Raw genomic sequence first — 19,392 nt, 5'->3', positions numbered from 1 at the left:
CTGCTCTTCACACCGAGACCAGGTGTGATTCTCTGATTTCAGACCAGGTGTGATTCTCTGATTTCAGACCATGTGTGATTGTCTGATTTCACACCAGGTGTGATTGTCTGATTTCACACCATGTGTGATTCTCTGATTTCAGACCAGGTGTGATCCTCTGATCCTCAGACCAAGTGTGATTCTCTGATTTCAGACCAGGTGTGATTCTCTGATTTCAGACCAGGTGTGATTCTTTGATTTCGGACCAGGTGTGATCCTCTGTGTAGCAGCAGCAGTCAGGAGAACAGGAGCTTCTGTCAGAGGAAGCAGGCGTGATTGAATCCCCTCTGTTCGTCGGTGGTGTTCCCCCCCGTCTTCATTTCACATGATGCTCCGCTCTGAAGTTTAATTTCAGCACAATCTAAACACGCTAATTAAATATCATAACTTTCTGAAGAAGGCTCTTGTTAAGGCACCTGAAATTTTAATTTAGACTTCAAAAGAGCGAAGACTTTAAAGCAAATCTATTGTTTTTCATTTAGACTGGCAATTTTCTTTTCTCTGCAGTGCTGCAGTACGTAGTTATGATTGATCTGGTAATTAAAATATGCAGAGAGGGAAAAATATTAACTGCTCCTTTTTTCACTTTTTTTTGTTTTAGAAAACAGCCGACACATTTTCCTTCTCTTTCCAGCTCAGATAATTAAATTTTGCACATTGATGTTCTTTACACAGCATTCATCGGCCTCATTATTTTTCCATTTTCATCTTTCTGGTGAGAGATCGATAGATTGATAAAATGATGGAGCCTATCTTAAATAATGCAAGCGGAGAAAAGTTACACTTACTTTGCTGCTGGCTACGTGTTTGAACTTTTATTCTTCTTTCACATTGTATTTAATATCCCATGAAGGTAGATCTTGCACTATTACACGATATAGTGTAAATCATTTATTCCCAGTTTTGCTGTCTCTCTGCAAAAACAGATGCAGCTCCACGTCTAGTGTACGGGAGCTTGTCAAGGCTAATATCCTAAATGATAAAGAAAGTGGCAATTCAAAGAAAGACAGCGTAAAGTAGGCCAATTAGTACCTAGGGAACATTTAGCTAGAAGAGATAGCAGCTCCAAATGTCACATGCACCAACATTAGGACCGATTGTTTCTAATATGACCTGACAGTTTGGGTCTCTGTAATATGGGATTAACTACAATACTAATTAACATGTGGCTCTATTAAAACAAGCAGTCTGTAACCAGGGAGGGGAGTGTCTCCTCTCATCCAGCTACATCCACCACAAATCACATGTGTTTCTGAAGAGATCGGCTTGTTTTATTCTGTTTTCACAGGAACTTCTAAATCACACCCACCGCCCTTAAACATCACAGTGTTCTTTGTCACCAACAGATATATGTTTTAAAGTCCCTCTGCAGGGCTCTGTGTTTCATCCCAGACATAAAGTGGCCACGGTGGCCTGAGGAGAGCGTTAAACACATCCTCAATTAAAGCAACTTTGCATCTCCTCGCCGTTTCTCCTGCAGTCTCTGTAATTGGGTCCCGGTGGATTTAGAGCTCCAGCTTTTCTCCTGGAGTGAAAGGCTCAGCCGGGAGCGGGGCCGACGGGACGGCCAAAGAGAAAAAGCTGCTGGTCACCGGGCACCGCCCGTCACAGGCATTATTTCACAATAAAAGAAAAGTCCAAAAAATTAATTTAAACTTGTGCAGTAGAATTATGTTTTTTCTTCATTTCTGCTCATGAATCATTCCACAACATCTCTTTTTTATCTTCGGAGGGTAGTAGGGGAACCTGGGGAACCAGTACACTACCTGATAATTAAGGAATTAAACCTAGACTACCTGATAATTAAGGAGTTAAACCTAGACTACCTGATAATTAAGAAGTTAAACTAGACTACCTGATAATGAAGGAGTTAAAACTAGACTACCTGATAATGAAGGAGTTAAACTAGACTACCTGATAATGAAGGAGTTAAACCAGACTACCTGATAATGAAGGAGTTAAAACTAGACTACCTGATAATGAAGGAGTTAAACCAGACTACCTGATAATGAAGGAGTTAAAACTAGACTACCTGATAATGAAGGAGTTAAACCAGACTACCTGATAATGAAGGAGTTAAAACTAGACTACCTGATAATGAAGGAGTTAAACCAGACTACCTGATAATGAAGAAGTTAAACCAGACTACCTGATAATGAAGGAGATAAACCAGACTACCTGATAATGAAGGAGTTAAACTAGACTACCTGATAATGAAGGAGTTAAACCAGACTACCTGATAATGAAGGAGTTAAACCAGACTACCTGATAATGAAGGAGATAAACCAGACTACCTGATAATGGAGTTAAACCAGACTACCTGATAACGAAGGAGTTAAACCAGACTACCTGATAATTAAGGAGTTAAACCAGACTACCTGATAATGAAGGAGTTAAACCAGACTACCTGATAATGAAGAAGTTAAACTAGACTACCTGATAATGAAGGAGTTAAACTAGACTACCTGATAATGAAGGATTTAAAACTAGACTACCTGATAATGAAGGAGTTAAACCAGACTACCTGATAATGAAGGCGTTAAACCAGACTACCTGATAATTAAGGAGTTAAACCAGACTACCTGATAATTAAGGAGTTAAACCAGACTACCTGATAATGAAGAAGTTAAACTAGGCTACCTGATAATGAAGGACTTAAAACTAGACTACCTGATAATGAAGGAGTTAAACTAGACTACCTGATAATGAAGGAGTTAAAACTAGACTACCTGATAATGAAGGAGTTAAACTAGACTACCTGATAATGAAGGAGTTAAACTAGACTACCTGATAATGAAGGAGTTAAAACCAGACTACCTGATAATGAAGGCGTTAAACCAGACTACCTGATAATGAAGGAGTTAAACCAGACTACCTGATAATGAAGAAGTTAAACTAGACTACCTGATAATGAAGGACTTAAAACTAGACTACCTGATAATGAAGGAGTTAAACTAGACTACCTGATAATGAAGGAGTTAAAACCAGACTACCTGATAATGAAGGAGTTAAACTAGACTACCCGATAATGAAGGAGTTAAAACTAGACTACCTGATAATGAAGGAGTTAAACTAGACTACCTGATAATGATGGAGTTAAACTAGACTACCTGATAATGAAGGAGTTAAAACCAGACTACCTGATAATGGAGTTAAACTAGACTACCTGATAATGAAGGAGTTAAACCAGACTATCTGATAATGAAGGAGTTAAACCAGACTACCTGATAATGGAGTTAAACTAGACTACCTGATAATGAAGGAGTTAAACTAGACTACCTGATGATGAAGGAGTTAAACTAGACTACCTGATAATGATGGAGTTAAACTAGACTACCTGATAATGAAGGAGTTAAAACCAGACTACCTGATAATGGAGTTAAACTAGACTACCTGATAATGAAGGAGTTAAACCAGACTACCTGATAATGAAGGAGTTAAACCAGACTACCTGATAATGGAGTTAAACTAGACTACCTGATAATGAAGGAGTTAAACTAGACTACCTGATAATGATGGAGTTAAACTAGACTACCTGATAATGAAGGAGCTAAGGTGCCAACTTTGCCCATCAGGATCTAATCTAAATACTCATTCACACACCGATGGCTATGCCTTTGGGAGCAATTTGGGGTTAAGTGTCTTGCTCAAGGACACATCAACATGTGACCTGCAGTAGCCAAGGATCGAACCACCGATCTTCCAATTGGTGGACAACCTGCTCTACCATCTGAGCCACAGATGGTGGCAAATAAAGTTGATCAATAATGATCAACTTTATTTATACAACACTCTTCAGAAAACATTTCCGTTAGGTTCTGTTCATGGTTGATCCTGATTAAAACATTTCGGGACTGTAAAATCAAATAAATCAGACAATGTGTTAAATAGTTAAATTATAGAGAGTATACGGTCTAGACCTGTGAAAATATGACAATATCGTCTCCAGATAACTTCTGTTATGATTTGACGCTATATAAAAATAAGTTAAATTGAATTAACACACATATATATATATATATATATATATATATATATATGCAGTTCAGTGTTTTTAGTAGGTGGTGATAAATCTAAATAAATAGAATGACGGCTAAAATAACTTAAAAAAGCAATATTTGTTTGATGGTCTTCTCCTGCGTGTGTATGCGTGTGTGTGTGTGTGTGTGAGTGTGTGTGTGTGCGTGTGTGAGACATGTGAAGGACAGCCGAAGGTGCGCTGAGATCCAGTGATGGGCTTGTTTTATTACATCTCATATTGAGACCAATCTCTGTCCATTCACCTGAAGGACGGCCAGCTATTCCCTCACTAAATTAGCACCCCCCATACCTCCCCACGCACGCACACACACACACACACACACACACACACACACACACACACACACACACACACACACATGCACACGCACACGCACACACACACACACACACTCGCACACACGCACACACGCACACACAGAGATAGAGGCCGGTTCAGTCACGCAATAATGTCTCTTTTTGTTCCCCCCCTTTCTCTCGTGTGATAAGACATGAAGACATGCATAATGTCCCCCCCCCGTTGAACCCAGTGGATGCTGGGTAATGCAGTCATTGTGGCAGGTTGCGTGTTTGTATCAACGAGGTCTGCATACCTCCTCCTCCTTCTCCTCCTCCTCCTCCTGCTCCTTGTAGGACCATGTGACACACATCTCATATCTAGCCTGTGTGTGTCTGTAGCTTTAATGCAGCCACCGTTGTACTGGTGTACTGTTGTTCTGGTGTTCTGGTGTTCTGGTGTTCTGGTGTATTGGTGTACCGGTGTACCGGTGTACCGTTGTTCTGGTGTTCTGGTGTACTGGTGTACTGTTGTACTTTGTTCTGGTATTCTGGTGTACTGGTGTACTGTTGTACTGTTGTACTGTTGTACTGGTGTACTGGTGTACTGGTGTACTGTTGTACTGGTGTACTGGTGTACTGGTGTACTGGTGTACTTTGTTCTGGTATTCTGGTGTACTGGTGTACTGTTGTACTGTTGTAATGTTGTACTGTTGTACTGTTGTACTGGTGTACTGGTGTACCGTTGTACTGGTGTACTGTTGTTCTGGTGTTCTGGTGTTCTGGTGTAATGGTGTACTGTTATACTGGTGTACTGTTGTACTGGTGTACTTGTGTTCTGGTGTTCTGGTGTTCTGGTGTTCTGGTGTTCTGGTGTACTGGTGTTCTGGTGTACTGGTGTTCTGGTTTACTGGTGTTCTGGTGTACTGTTGTACTGGTGTTCTGGTGTTCTGGTGTTCTGGTGTTCTGGTGTACTGGTGTTCTGGTGTACTGGTGTTCTGGTTTACTGGTGTTCTGGTGTACTGTTGTACTGGTGTACTGGTGTTCTGGTGTTCTGGTGTTCTGGTGTTCTGGTGTTCTGGTGTACTGTTGTACAGGTGTTCTGGTGTACCGGTGTTCCGGTGTACTGTTGTACTGGTGTTCTGGTGTACCGGTGTTCTGGTGTACTGGTGTACTGGTGTTCTGGTGTACCGGTGTTCCGGTGTACTGTTGTACTGTTGTACTGGTGTACTGGTGTTCTGGTGTTCTGGTGTTCTGGTGTTCTGGTGTACTGTTGTACAGGTGTTCTGGTGTACTGGTGTACTGGTGTTCTGGTGTTCTGGTGTTCTGGTGTTCTGGTGTTCTGGTGTTCTGTTGTACAGGTGTTCTGGTGTTCTGGTGTTGTGGTGGCGGTGAGGGTGAGCCTGGTCTCCGTGGTCGCCGTGCTCTCTCTTCTCTAATGAAATATCTTTTGTACAGTGAGAGTGTGTTTCTGTTCAGTCACGGCGGATGTTCTAATGAGGCAGAGCCTGAAATAGCAGAGTGGGGCTAGCACTGCACAACTATGACATCCCATGTGAGAAGTTGCCCAAATCACAGTGGCTGCAGCCGTGCGTCAGGTTTCTTTATTTATAACCCGTACGGAGTTGTCCTACACTCTCTCTGAGCATATGGAGGCTTATGTAACGCTCAGCATCCAATAGATGAGCACTAGAGTCAGCTCCTATATATAAAGGGTTGTTTCTGAGGCTGCTCACCATTGATTTAGCTCTCCTGGATGTCTGCTTCACAATGATGGAACAAGAAGAAAAACACAAATTATAAGGAAATAATAATCTATGAAAATGACAAAAAGCACACAGCTCACCTACTGTACCTCTAGTGGTGTCTAACCAGGCCAATGGTTTCTGCCTCCACCTCAATACAACGGATGAGGAAGCCATTCTGCTGGTGATGCTCACAGCAGTAAATAATAATAATATATATATATATATATATATATGTGTATATACAGTATATATATACTGTATATACATATTAAGGCTGTCAATTGATTAAAATATTTGATTTGCGATTAACCGCATGATTGTCCATGATTAATAATGATTAATCGCACATTTTTGAAAAGGATATTTGTCAAGTATTTAATCCTCTTATCAACATGGGAGTGGGCAAATATGCTGCTTTATGTAAATGTATGTATATATATTTATTATTGTAAATCAATTAACAACACAAAACAATGACAGATATTGTCCAGAAACCCTCACAGGTACTGCATTTAGCATAAAACAATATGCTCCAATCATAACATGGCAAACTGCAGCCCAATATGCAACAACAGCTGTCAGTGTGTCAGTGAGTGTGTCAGTGTGCTGACTTGACTATGACTTGCCTCAAACTGCATGTGATTATAATAAAGTGGGCATGTCTGTAAAGGGGAGACTCGTGGGGACCCATATAACCCATTTACATTCACTGATCTGGAGGTCAGAGGTCAAGGGACCCCTTTGAAAATGGCCATGACAGTTTTTCCTCTGCAAAATTTAGCACAAGTTTGGAGTGTTATTTAACTTTGTGACAAGCTAGCATGACATGGTTGGTACCGATGGATTCATCAAGTTTACTAGTTTCATATGATACCAGTATCTTCACTTTAGCTTTAAAACTGCAACCTAAAAATCGCAAGTTGCGTTAAAGAAATTAGTGGCGTTAAAACGAATTTGCAATAATGGGTTATTAACGCATTAACTTCTACAGGCCTTTTATATAAACTGGGAAAAAAAAGTTCGGAAACCTGTGTTTGGTGGATTATTTCTCTGTTGTTACAATGCTAATTGGCATTGTATTTTACATCTTTGGAAAGCCTGTTTATTTACCTTCACAATGATGTCCAACTTGTAAGGATCATGTATTTGTGGGATGAGCAGCACAGCTGATTATGTGGGTAGCGCCCAAGAAAAATTTACCAAAATGCTCTGTCAATGGTAAACAGTGTATTCTCCTGTTGGTATTGACTCTTGTTTTGAGTTGTTTGGTGGATTGGATGATTGAACTCTCTATCAGTAACAAGGAACAAACAAGACATACTGGCTATTTTACACTTTATTCATTTACTACACCGTCAGGAGCCTCAGTAGCGGTGGAAGATCCATACGCAGCCACAACAGCCTGGCACCTCCTCCTCATGCTGGTCACCAACCTGGTCACACGTTACTGTGGGATGGCGTTCCATTCCTCAACCAGGATTGGTTGCAGGTCAGCCAACGAGGTTGTGTTGGTCACTCTAACACAGCACGCCCAAGCTGATCCTACAAGTGTTGAATTGGGTTGAGGTCTGGACTCTTGGCAGGCCGTTCCATTCTCTCTACTCCCACATTGTGGAGGTAGTCTGTGATAACCCTGGCTCTGTGGGGGCGAGCGTTGTCATCTTGGAGGATGAAGTTAGGTCCCAGATTGTGGAGATATGGGATCGCCACTGGCTGCAGAATCTCATCCCGATATCTCACTGCATTGAGATGGCCTTCAATGATGACAAGCCTTGTTTTGCCAGTGAGGGAGATGCCCCCCCCACACCATGACACTGCCCCCACCAAAAGCTGTTACTCCATTGGTGCAACAATCAGCATAGCGTTCTCCGAGTCATCTCCATACTTTGACCCTGCCATCCAACTTTGGCAGACAGAACCTGGACTCATCACTGAACATGACATTCCCCCACATGTTCAGGTTCCATTGTCTGTGTTGTCGACACCAGCGCTAATGGGCCTGACGGTGAAGGGCAGTCATTGCAGGCTTCCTCGTAGCCTTATGAGAATACACTGTTTACCATTGGCAGAGCATTTTGGAACATTTTTCTTGGGCGCTACCCACATAATCAGCTGTGCTGCTCATCCCACAAATGCATGATCCTTACAAGTTGGACATCATTGTGAAGGTAAATAAACAGGCTTTCCAACCATGTAAAATACAATGACCATTAGCATTGTAACAACAGAGAAATAATCCACCAAACACAAGTTTCCAAACTTTTTTTCCCCAGTATATATATAAATACTGATGTCTCAAAAACTGCATACCATGAATGGTATCAACATTTTAATGTAATTTTGGTGAACTGTCCCTTTAAGAAATATTAATGACTCCACTTTGACTGCTATCATTTGAACAGTAATTTTTGCTGGTTTGGAAACAACAGCAGCTCTTCCTGTTATGGCGATCAAATCCGATTAGCCGTCATTCACTCCGACTGAAACGCCACCTCGCTCCTGTCACATCATATACGAGTCATCAGGCAGGAAAGCTGGTCATTACAATCATGACATCAGCTGGCTGGCAGCGGAGGTCAATCAGTGTACACGAACCACACACAGCTCGTTTGTTTTACAGCTTTTAGTGGCACGTTGGCACCAGACAACATGAGCTCTAGGCTGGCATCCAGCGGGCACCCAGGGCCTCCCAGCAGAGTGGAGCAGGATGGGCCTCAGCCAGACCTCCAGCCCCCCCCCCCCCCCCGCCCCCCCCTCTACCCCCCTCAGCCTCCAACAGACCCCCCATCACTGCCAGTCATAATGAACTCCTTTCCACTGCCTGGACATTCATAAATAAAGCCTAAAGGGTTTATGGTGATTCTCAGGTGACTGTCAGAGAGACACGTGGAGAATCATTGAGGTAGAATCTCCTCTGTCCTCTCTTTGTTTGGCCATATTTACATGTTTTAATGTTTGGGTCAGACCGATGCATCGGTGAGTCCAGAGATCCCTCCTCACCTGGTCCTAATTATAGCAGCCGAAGGCCCGTTTGGTGTCTCTGTGGTGATCCGTCATCGACAGGCCCTCTCCGTTTGGCTCAGAGTGATATCTCTCTGTAAAATATGTATGACATCAAAAAGCCTTAAAGGTTATTACAAATTAATAATGAGTAGTGGGCCGAGAGCAGTAAAAAATAGCCTTCCCTCGGTGTCGTGTCTAAATGTTTAATTGAACATGCTCCAGTATAGACGTGGACTGGCTCCCAGCAGGATGTGCAGGGTCCCGGGGCCCCGGGGCCTCAGTCGCCTGTCAGAGGGCTGCAGACTACAGACCGCCAGCTCACATGTAGTCAGATCCACAGTCAGATTAGACGTGAACGATCAGCCGTCAGCTGTTATCTGGAGACGCTCTAACAGCACTAAAGGAAGCGTTTCCGACTCTCCGTAGACTCTGAGGAACATAGAAAAGCTCTTTCTGACTGTTTCTCTGCAGCGGGTAGAATCCGTGGCCTGAACCGCCTCACAGTAATGTCTGAAGACACTGTACCAAATTGCCTTATTTATGGCTGTAATGTAAGCTGTCTGTTCTGGTGTCGCTCATTCTCCGTGGAAGCGACGGCGGTGGCAGCCGAGTCTGGAGTGAATTTGCCGGGCGACTACCTGGGAAACATCAACAGTCATTAATTATGTAAAAGTCTTCTCACAGTGGGAGCAGAGAGCGCTGCACACGACAGCGGCGCTCGACGGCAGCGCCCGCTACGATTAGACTCACTGTAGTCTACAATGAGCCCCCCCCACTGCTGCCTGGGGGCGTGGAGGGATTATCAGCCTACCGCCACGACCCCCCATACAACACACACACACACACACTACACGTGGCGCTGTATGAGGTTGTGCAGTGTGTGTGTGTGTGTGCTGGTGTTCAACTGAGCGGGAGAGTGTCTCTCCTCCGTCGTCCTCCCATCATTCAGCTCTTTTTTCTCGCTCCTCGCCAATTGTCTCACTACAATGAATGAAATCTTTCAGGACAAATGATACGCCATGTTTGTAAGGGGGCTGCATCGTTGTTGATCGTGCTGCCACCGACGCCGTGCTGCTCTCCGCTATGTGGAACCAAATTACCCAGAGAGCCGTGCGACGCGGGGCCTACCTGAGATCTTCCTCCGGGCGCTGCGCTGCGATTGACGACGGCAGATTTATCAAGCAAATAATGGAGCTAATTTCTGCAGCATGTGTTTCCGATATATCTGCTGTTAGCAGCAGACGCAGGTTGTTTGGCAGACTTCAACTCGTGTCCACGGCACTGCGTTCCTCCATCAGCTGCGCTCTCCTCGCCGTGGTTCGAGGCTCGTTCATCAGCGCTGCTCCTTTCAGCGGATGCGGCTCTGGCGTGATGTTCCTCCACGATGAAACAAAGGCAGCGCTGACACCTGTAATTAATTAGGCTATTATGCATTCCGCAATGATAATTGCCTCACTGGAAAGTCACCAGCCTTCTAAGAGGGAGAGAGAGGAGAGGTGGATGGAGAGCGCTATCCATCATAGAGTAGCTCTCCCTCTCTCTCACCCCCCCCCCCCGTCGTGTCACGCCGTCTCACCTTGACTAGTGGAGGCAGTGCTACAGAAACACTGTCAACATGTGTCGGAGGGCCAGATATGCAGCTGAGCCTCCCCTTGCCAGGGTCCATCCACTCCAGGGCTTTGGCTCACGTTGGCACAGTTCCCCGTGACACCCCATCTGTTGTAGCTTTGTTCAGCGGGGCAGCACAGCGCCGGGATAATGGGGGCACTTTCTTTTTATAATTAGCCCTTATATACCTACACTTCTCCTCTCTGCTCTCCTCTTCTTCTGAAATCTAGTCCAGGTGTACTCAGCGCTGCTTCTCCCTCTCAGCACATCAACTGGTGCCTTCATCGTAGCCTCAGCACGCCCCCGCTCCCTCCCACCGCGCCCTGATGGATACGTTTTCAGCAGACACTCTTTCCTCAAGGTTTAGGTCATTCGCTGCATCAAACATTTGAAAGCGCAACCTCAAAGAAAATGACAACTCCCGTCTTTTGAACTACAAAGACATTCAGAAAAGATTTGTTTTCTTCCCTCCGTTTCTCTCTCACCGCCTCTTGACTTTGACTTTGCCGTGACTTTGAGGTGTTAGCGCTGCTGCTTTTGAGTTTATTGGAGAGGGCGGGCAAAACGGCGCCTCTGCCGCCTGTTGATGGCGAGGAGGACCCAGAAGGCACTGCAGCGTGCTGGAGACAACAGGACCTTTGATCCAGGTTTAATGTCCCGCCATGTTTGGTCTCTCCTGCTGCTCTGTGGGCCGCGTCCGTCGGGATTACGTCAGCTCCACCTTCATCTGGAAAGATCTGCTCTCCTCTCAGCCAAGGTCATTATGGGCACTGACTCGATGTCATTCTGGACCCTCTCTACTGGGCGCTGACCTGAGGTCATTCTGGGCGTTGACCCGATGTCATTATGGGCCCTCTCTACTGGGCGCTGACCTGAGGTCATTATGGGCGCTCTCTACTGGGTGCTGACCCGAGGTCATTATGGGCGCTCTCTACTGGGCGCTGACCCGAGGTCATTCTGGGCCCTCTCTACTGGGCGCTGACCCAAGGTCCTTATGGGCGCTCTCTACTGGGCGCTGACCCGAGGTCATTCTGGGAGCTCGCTACTGGTCGCTGACCCGAGGTCATCATTGACACTCTCTACTGGGCTCTGACCCGAGGTCATCATGGGCGCTCTCTACTGGGCGCTGACCCGAGGTCATTCTGGGTGCTCTCTACTGGGCTCTGACCCGAGGTCATCGTAGGTGCTCTCTACTGGCTGCTGAACCGAGGTCTTTCTGGGCGCTCTCTACTGGGCGCTGACCCGAGGTCATTCTGGGCGCTCTCTACTGGGCACTGACCCGAGGTCATCATGGGCGCTCTCTACTGGGCGCTGACCCGGGGTCATTCTGGGCACTCTCTACTTGGCGCTGACCCGAGATCATCATGGGCGCACTCTACTGCGCGCTGACCTGAGGTCATTCTGGACTTTCTCTACTGGGCGCTGACCTGAGATCATTCTGGGCGCTCTCTACTGGGTGCTGACACGGGGTCATTCTTGCCCTCTCTACTGGGCGCTGACATGCGGTCAATCTGGGCGCTCTCCGCTGGGCGCTGACCAGAGGTCATTCTGGGCACTCTCTACTGGGCGCTGACCAGAGGTCATCCTTGGCCCTCTCTACTGGGCGCTGACCAGAGGTCATTCTGGGTACTCTCTATTGGGCGCTGACCTGAGGTCATTCTGGGCACTCTCTACTGGGCGCTGACCCGAGGTCATTATGAGCCCTCTCTGCTGGGCGCTGACATGCGGTCAATCTGGGCGCTCTCCGCTGGGCGCTGACCAGAGGTCATTCTGGGCACTCTCTACTGGGCGCTGACCAGAGGTCATCCTTGGCCCTCTCTACTGGGCGCTGACCAGAGGTCATTCTGGGTACTCTCTATTGGGCGCTGACCCGAGGTCATTATGAGCCCTCTCTACTGGGCGCTGACCAGAGGTCATTCTGGGCACTCTCTACTGGGCGCTGACCAGAGGTCATCCTTGGCCCTCTCTACTGGGCGTTGACCCGAGGTCATTCTGGGCACTCTCTACTGGGCGCTGACCTGAGGTCATCCTTGGCCCTCTCTACTGGGCGCTGACCAGAGATCATTCTGGGTACTCTCTACTGGGCGCTGACCCGAGGTCATTCTGGGCACTCTCTACTGGGCGCTGACCCGAGGTCATTATGGGCCCTCTCTACTGGGCGCTGACCAAAGGTCATTATGGTCGTTCTCTACTGGGCGCTGACCTGAGGTCATTATGGGCGCTCTCTACTGGGCGCTGACCTGAGGTCATTATGGGCGCACTCTACTGGGCGCTGACCTGAGGTCATTATGGGCGCTCTCTACTGGGCGCTGACCTGAGGTCGTTATGAGCGCTCTCTACTGGGCGCTGACCTGAGGTCGTTATGAGCGCTCTCTACTGGGCGCTGACCTGAGGTCATTATGGGCGCTCTCTACTGGGCACTGACCTGAGGTCATTATGAGCGCTCTCTACTGGGCGCTGACCTGAGGTCATTATGAGCGCTCTCTACTGGGTGCTGACCCGAGGTCTTGCTCATTTTTTCTGTTCTCATATTCAACTGAAACACTTTACGTCATTTATCTTGATGTAGCGCCATGGCTTTGGGGTCGGTTGGTCGTTCAGTCATTCAGTCGTTCGGTCGGTCGGTCAGTCGGTCGGTAGGTCGATTGCTTGCTCACCTAGCATCACCAGGAGGTCGACATTCATAGTTTTTAGGAAAATGTTGGATAGATTGTTATGAACTTTGGTTCACACATTCATGTTCCCATCAGGATGAACTGTAATAGCTTTTTATCTAGCGCCCTCATCAGGTCAACATTTTAATGTGTCCAATACTTCCCATCAGCCTCAGCTGGACTTTGTGTTTAGTGCTAATAAGTTAACACGCAAAACTAAAGTGGTGAACATAGTCAGCCTGTTTTCATACACCGACATTAGATATCATACAAACTGTTGTATGAGAATAAATATACATGGTACCTGCTAATATTAGCATGTTAGCATTGTCACTGTGAGCATATTGTCATGCTGACATTAGCATTTAGCAGCTAGGATGGCTATAGACTCCTGTTGTTAACGCAATAAAAGCTGTATATAAACAGAATATGAAAATCCTCCCTACCTTCTCTCTCTGGGGATTAATATGGTCTTAAACCTGTGTCGACATTTCTCTGCTGTATACTGGACAATGTCCTCAACGTCCGTCCAGACACAGCTGAGTCTGTCCCTCTACGTCTTCCATACTTCCAGCTGTATTCTGTCTCTGTATTCAGTGCTACTACAGAATATTGGTCAGCTTCGGCCGTTTCTTTGGCTGAGACGGCAGCTCTGCAGCAGCGGCGGCGTCAGTCCGTGGTGACTGACAGCCACCACTGATTGGAATTGACGTGGCGACGAGATGTGTGTCAGTGCTCTGACTGCTCATCTCGCCGGGCATCCAGAGACGACCACCGCCACCGCCATGCTGCTGCCGCCGCTCTGAGACGGGTGTCACCATGATTAAATCTGCCCTCACACACACTCTGTGTGTAGTGTGTGTGTAGTGTGTGCATCTGCTGAGTGCGACCTGACGTGTGTGTGTGTGTGTGTGTGTGTGTGTGTGTGTGTGTGTGTGTGTGTTTGCATGCTTCCAAGTTCAAGTGTGAGTGTGTGTGGGTCTCTCACCATCCAGACTGTGTTGCTGTAGTGTTTACCTCTGGCCCTCTCCTCCACCCACTCATCCGTCACTCGCCACCGACTCTTCCCTCTCCTCTTCCCTCTCCTCTTCCCTCTCCTCTTCCCTCTCTTCATCCCTGTCCTCTTCCCTCTCTTCAACCCTCTCCTCTTCTCTCTCTTCAACCCTCTCCTCTTCTCTCTCCTCTTCCCTCTCCTCTTCCCTCTCTTCATCCCTCTCCTCTTCCCTCTCTTCAACCCTCTCCTCTTCTCTCTCCTCTTCCCTCTACACTTCCCTCTCTTCATCCCTCTCTTCATCCGTCTCCTCTTCCCTCTCTTCATTCCTCTCCGCTTCCCTCTCATCTTCCCTCCCTTCATCCCTCTCCTCTTCCCTCTCTTCATCCCTCTCCTCTTCCCTCTCTTCATCCCTCTCCTCTTCCCTCTCCTCTTCCCTCTCTTCATCCCTCTCCTCTTCCCTCTCTTCATCCCTCTCCTCTTCCTTCTCTTCTTCCCTCTCCTCTTCCCTCTCTTCTTCCCTCTCCTCTTCCTTCTCTTCCACCTCTCCTCTTCCCTCTCTTCATCCCTCTCCTCTTCCCTCTCCTCTTCCCTCTCTTCATCCCTCTCCTCTCCTCTCTCCTCTTCCCTCTCCTCTTCCCTCTCCCCTTCCCTCTCTTCATCCCTCTCCTCTTCCTTCTCTTCATCCCTCTCTTCATCCCTCTCCTCTTCCCTCTCTTCATCCCTCTCTTCATCCCTCTCCTCTTTCCTCTCCTCTTCCCTCTCTTCATCCCTCTCCTCTTCCCTCTCCTCTTCCCTCTCTTCATCCCTCCCCTCTTCCCTCTCTTCATCCCTCTCCTCTCCTCTCTCCTCTTCCCTCTCCCCTCTCCCCTTCCCTCTCTTTATCCCTCTCCTCTTCCCTCTCTTCATCCCTCTCTTCATCCCTCTCCTCTTTCCTCTCCTCTTCCCTCTCTTGATCTCTCTCCTCTTCTCTCTCCTCTTCCCTTTCCTCTTCCCTCTCTTCATTCCTCTCCTCTTCCCTCTCCTCAGAAAGAGAGAGCTGTCCAGAATTGTACTAGGAAAAAGGTCTGTGTAATCTGGCTATGCGATACCTATCATGATACAGGGGTTATGATTCAATATATTACCATACTGTAAGCAAGGCGATATATTGTGATTTTTTAAATCTAATTTCAGTAGAAAGAACACACCACCATCTGCATCAAATCCAACACATTCTCCCTCCCAACTCAGCAAGTGCCGCCGCCTGGTCAGTTCCCCTCGCCATGTATGGGTAACCCTCTTACGTCACTCTTGGACGTGTCAGGGACAGCGTGTCAATATACGCTCAATACCTGCACAGTGTCCTTTCAAAATAAACTTCACAGGAAGTTAGGTTTAGGCAACTGTGCATATAAACTATTAACTAAAAATGGATTCAGTATCACAACACATAATATCATGATACTCAGGTGTATGGACACTTTCTTACACCCCGACTAAGAATGGATAAATATTGGTTAAAATATCATTAATATAAGATTTCTGTAAGAAACTAAGCTGTAAGAAAAATGGTCAGAAGTGGATGTTGTACATTAATGCTCAAAATGGCCACTGTGAAGATGGAAAATTAAAAATCAGATGATTTACCAATAAAGATGAGATTGAAAAAAACATGCTTTAGATACCAGTACAACGTAACACAGCCTTTAATATAATAATATAATATATAGCAGAGCGTGGACCATATTTAGGGATATTAACAGTGAGGAGTGGCTGTTTGAGGGGATCCAGTGGATTCTTCTGGAAGCTGTTGTGACAGGTGGTGTTGTGGTGGCGTTGGCTTCCCACTGCTTAGTTCTAATAAGCATGGAGCGGGACCGGGGTTGTTGTGACATCCTGTCAGCCTGTGGGCTGGACCAGCGCTCAGCGAGCAGCACAGTAGGACGGACTCCCTGTGATTGTGCACTGACCTTTGCATCATGGGGAAGATGACAGGTAATTTAGAGGCCTCAGGGACTGTGGAAGCAACATTTACTGTCCCCAGACCAGCCACAGCACCACACACATCCACCTGGAGATGGCCATGACACACACACACACACACACACACACACACACACACACACACACACACACACACACAGTGTCTTTACACCCCCATCGTCGTCACACACTCTAATCACCTGCATCATCACAACCGTCCTCCAGCAACCAAATCACCGGGGGAGGCAGGCTGGTAGGCAGAGAGGGGAGAACCATGATTTAGAGTGATAATTGCATAATCACCAGTTGTGATAATTGTAATTGATGACTGCATAATTGCTAATTGCGCTCTTTATGGGAACCCTTCTGTAGCGTTGTCTCTCTGTAGCCCTTCACTCCTCTTCCTCTCCTTCCTTCTAGCTTTGTTCTCCCCCCATCATTTATTCTCCTCAACACATGCTACACGCACACACACACACACACACACACACACACACACACACACTAGCGGTACTGTAAGTATCCTCAGAGGTTTATCAGTAAGTATTTCCCAGCAGCCTCGTCCCAGCGGCGGTGTTCTGCCCACTCTGTTGCAGCGTGAAGAGTTATGGAGGAGCGCTAACAGGTTTCTTTGTCTCTCTCTTGCTGCTCTCGCCTCTCGCCTCAGGCTTTACTCCTGCTTGTAAAATCAACCTGTGGCCAGGCCCGTTCCCTCGGTAGCCATATCCTTTATCACAAAACGGGTGGAAACAAAGAATGTGCTGTGAGCTGAAGCGAAGCCACGGCAGGAGCCACATCTGGCATCCTAAAGGGGAAGGAACGGTTGACCAGTTGTAGTCTCTATCTGCTGGTGTCTGTTGGTATGAGACCTCTGACGTCCTGTGAGCTGAAGATGATGAAGATGAGTCCCTGATCAGCTTGTATTATACACGACACCTCACAGTGCTCTGATGATAGCAGGGGTGGGTATCTGTACGCAAGGCGGGCGCTAACGTGAGACGGCATCAGGCAGCCGTGTGATGGATGTCTCTACTAGTGTCTGTAGGCAGGTTAATGGTGTGATTGTGGAGGTAATCTCCGTGTTCTCTCGTTAAAGGATGATGGAGGGCCAGGAGAGGATGGAGCCTTCACACCATCTCAGGCTCTTTACTCCTGCAGCTGGAGCCTCATCTGATGGATCTGCTTCAGAGGAAGCCAGCAGACCGCTGACTTGCACCCTGCTGTAGTGGTCATGTAGTTCAGGGTCATAGCGGAGGCTTGTTATTGGCTGGTGGTGACCGCTGGGTGTGTAAAGGAAGGGGGTAAAGCTAACCGTTGGGTGTGTAAAGGAAGGAGGTAAAGCTAACCGTTGGGTGTGTAAAGGAAGGAGGTAAAGCTAACCGTTGGGTGTGTAAAGGAAGGAGGTAAAGCTAACCGCTGGGTGTGTAAAGGAAGGAGGTAAAGCTAACCGTTGGGTGTGTAAAGGAAGGAGGTAAAGCTAACCGCTGGGTGTGTAAAGGAAGGAGGTAAAGCTAACCTGAGCTGCTGATGGACTCAGAACGCCACACAGGAAGCTGGAAACTAGTTTTCCCAGTTGGTGGAGGAGCCGGCCGGCCGGCCGGCGTTAGCATCATCTCCTGGAAGGAGAGCGGAGCGGAGCTGGGTGGGGGTTAGATGGAGGTTGGCGGGGGTGGTGGGGGCGTTAAATTGGGGTATAGCTGAGTGAACCAGCAGCATAGTGTAGCAGGGAGCTGGCTGAGAGCTGCACACTATTGCATCTGTATTGATTGGCTCCAGCCTTTTCCATTTTCCATGAACTCCTCTGAGCGGCTCCTGGTGGGAGTGATGGGGGGATTTGCTTGATCTTTATGATATTTCTTTAAACATGATGCTGTCGTTATGCCTCCCCAGGGAAGACGCCAGCCATTTCCAGTAAATCAAAGGCTCTCCGTCCCTCGCTGTTTTTCCACACACCTTATTTATAACCCCACTAAACAGCCCCAACATGCCGCCGCCATTCTCATAAGTGTTTTCAGCCTTTGCAAAAATGAATGCTTTTGAAGAGCAGTGGTAGCGATGATGAGCAGCCTGGTTCAGCCACACCGCCGCACTTGACCCGCCGCCGTGGAGTCCATCGAGCCGATCCGACAGAGGCTGTAATCAACAGTGACAGAAATGACACAGACAATAGATGACAATAATCTGAACTGCGTCTGCTTATGGAGCAGCCTGATCTGATTTAGTGTTGCAGAGCAGAGGACGTGGCGAGGCAGCTCCGGCGCGTCCTCTGACTCACCAACGGGCCCGAGGTGTCAGCGGGAGCTGGGATGGGAGCACGCTAACCCACATAGCCACTAGTGCAGGTGCCCTCTCCATGGGGCCAGGTGGCGGCTAATTCACTTTCTTTGTCCCTCCTAATGAATCGTTAATTGGTTTGCATCACCCGCCGAGCCGAGGATAGCAGGTGCCGAGTGCTGCTGGTGATGGAGGCCGCCGTCGCTGGCGAGCCTTCTCTTGCACGCCGACGCCTACATTTAACAGGCCAAATGTCACCTGGCAGCACGCAGCAGTTAAACAGGGAGGATATGGCCGTAGTTTACACCTTGTTTCTCTCAGTGTCAGAAACACAGCCCTTTGGTTAACGTATGCTCAGTGTTTCTATACGTACTGAAGATACCGGACACATGCTCTACTAGTTTCACTTGTTGGAGGGATCCTGTGAGGCTGACCTTTGCTCTCATTACCACTGATTAAGATTTGAAGTTTTTTCTGTTCTCTGTAAAGTTTGATGGCTGAAATGTTCTAATATATATTAAATTATATATTAAATATTCTAGTTAGACATATGACATATATTCTACCAGTCTCTGTTTACCTTAACGGCGTCTTCTCCACTGCAGGTGGTTGCTCTGAACAAGCGCAGCAAGGAGGCCGAGTCTGCGTTCCTGGGAATCTACAAACAGCTTATCGAGGCCCCAGGTGAGTCTCCCACTAAGACCACAGATGTGCATCTTCACCAACAGTAGAAACACCAGTAGAAACACCAGTAGAAACACCACACTAACTCACACACAGGTTACTGCTAGAA

General features: G+C 47.2%; 1 protein-coding gene across 6 annotated transcripts in view; it reads left to right on the top strand.

Moving 5' to 3' along the window:
* cux2b (cut-like homeobox 2b) overlaps positions 1-19,392 on the top strand; it is a 118,649-nt gene that overhangs the window by 62,064 nt on the left and 37,193 nt on the right. For all 6 annotated transcript variants that reach the window (XM_074637072.1, XM_074637069.1, XM_074637068.1 and 3 more), the window contains one exon: positions 19,205-19,283. In XM_074637072.1, the coding sequence (XP_074493173.1) occupies positions 19,205-19,283 (79 nt within the window). The remainder of the gene's footprint in view (positions 1-19,204; positions 19,284-19,392) is intronic.

The sequence above is a fragment of the Sebastes fasciatus genome, chromosome 6, assembly GCF_043250625.1.
Source record: "Sebastes fasciatus isolate fSebFas1 chromosome 6, fSebFas1.pri, whole genome shotgun sequence".
Lineage (NCBI taxonomy): Eukaryota > Metazoa > Chordata > Actinopteri > Perciformes > Sebastidae > Sebastes > Sebastes fasciatus.
The sequence above is the reverse complement of the archived record's forward strand: the minus strand, read 5'-3'. Positions and strand labels throughout refer to the sequence as shown.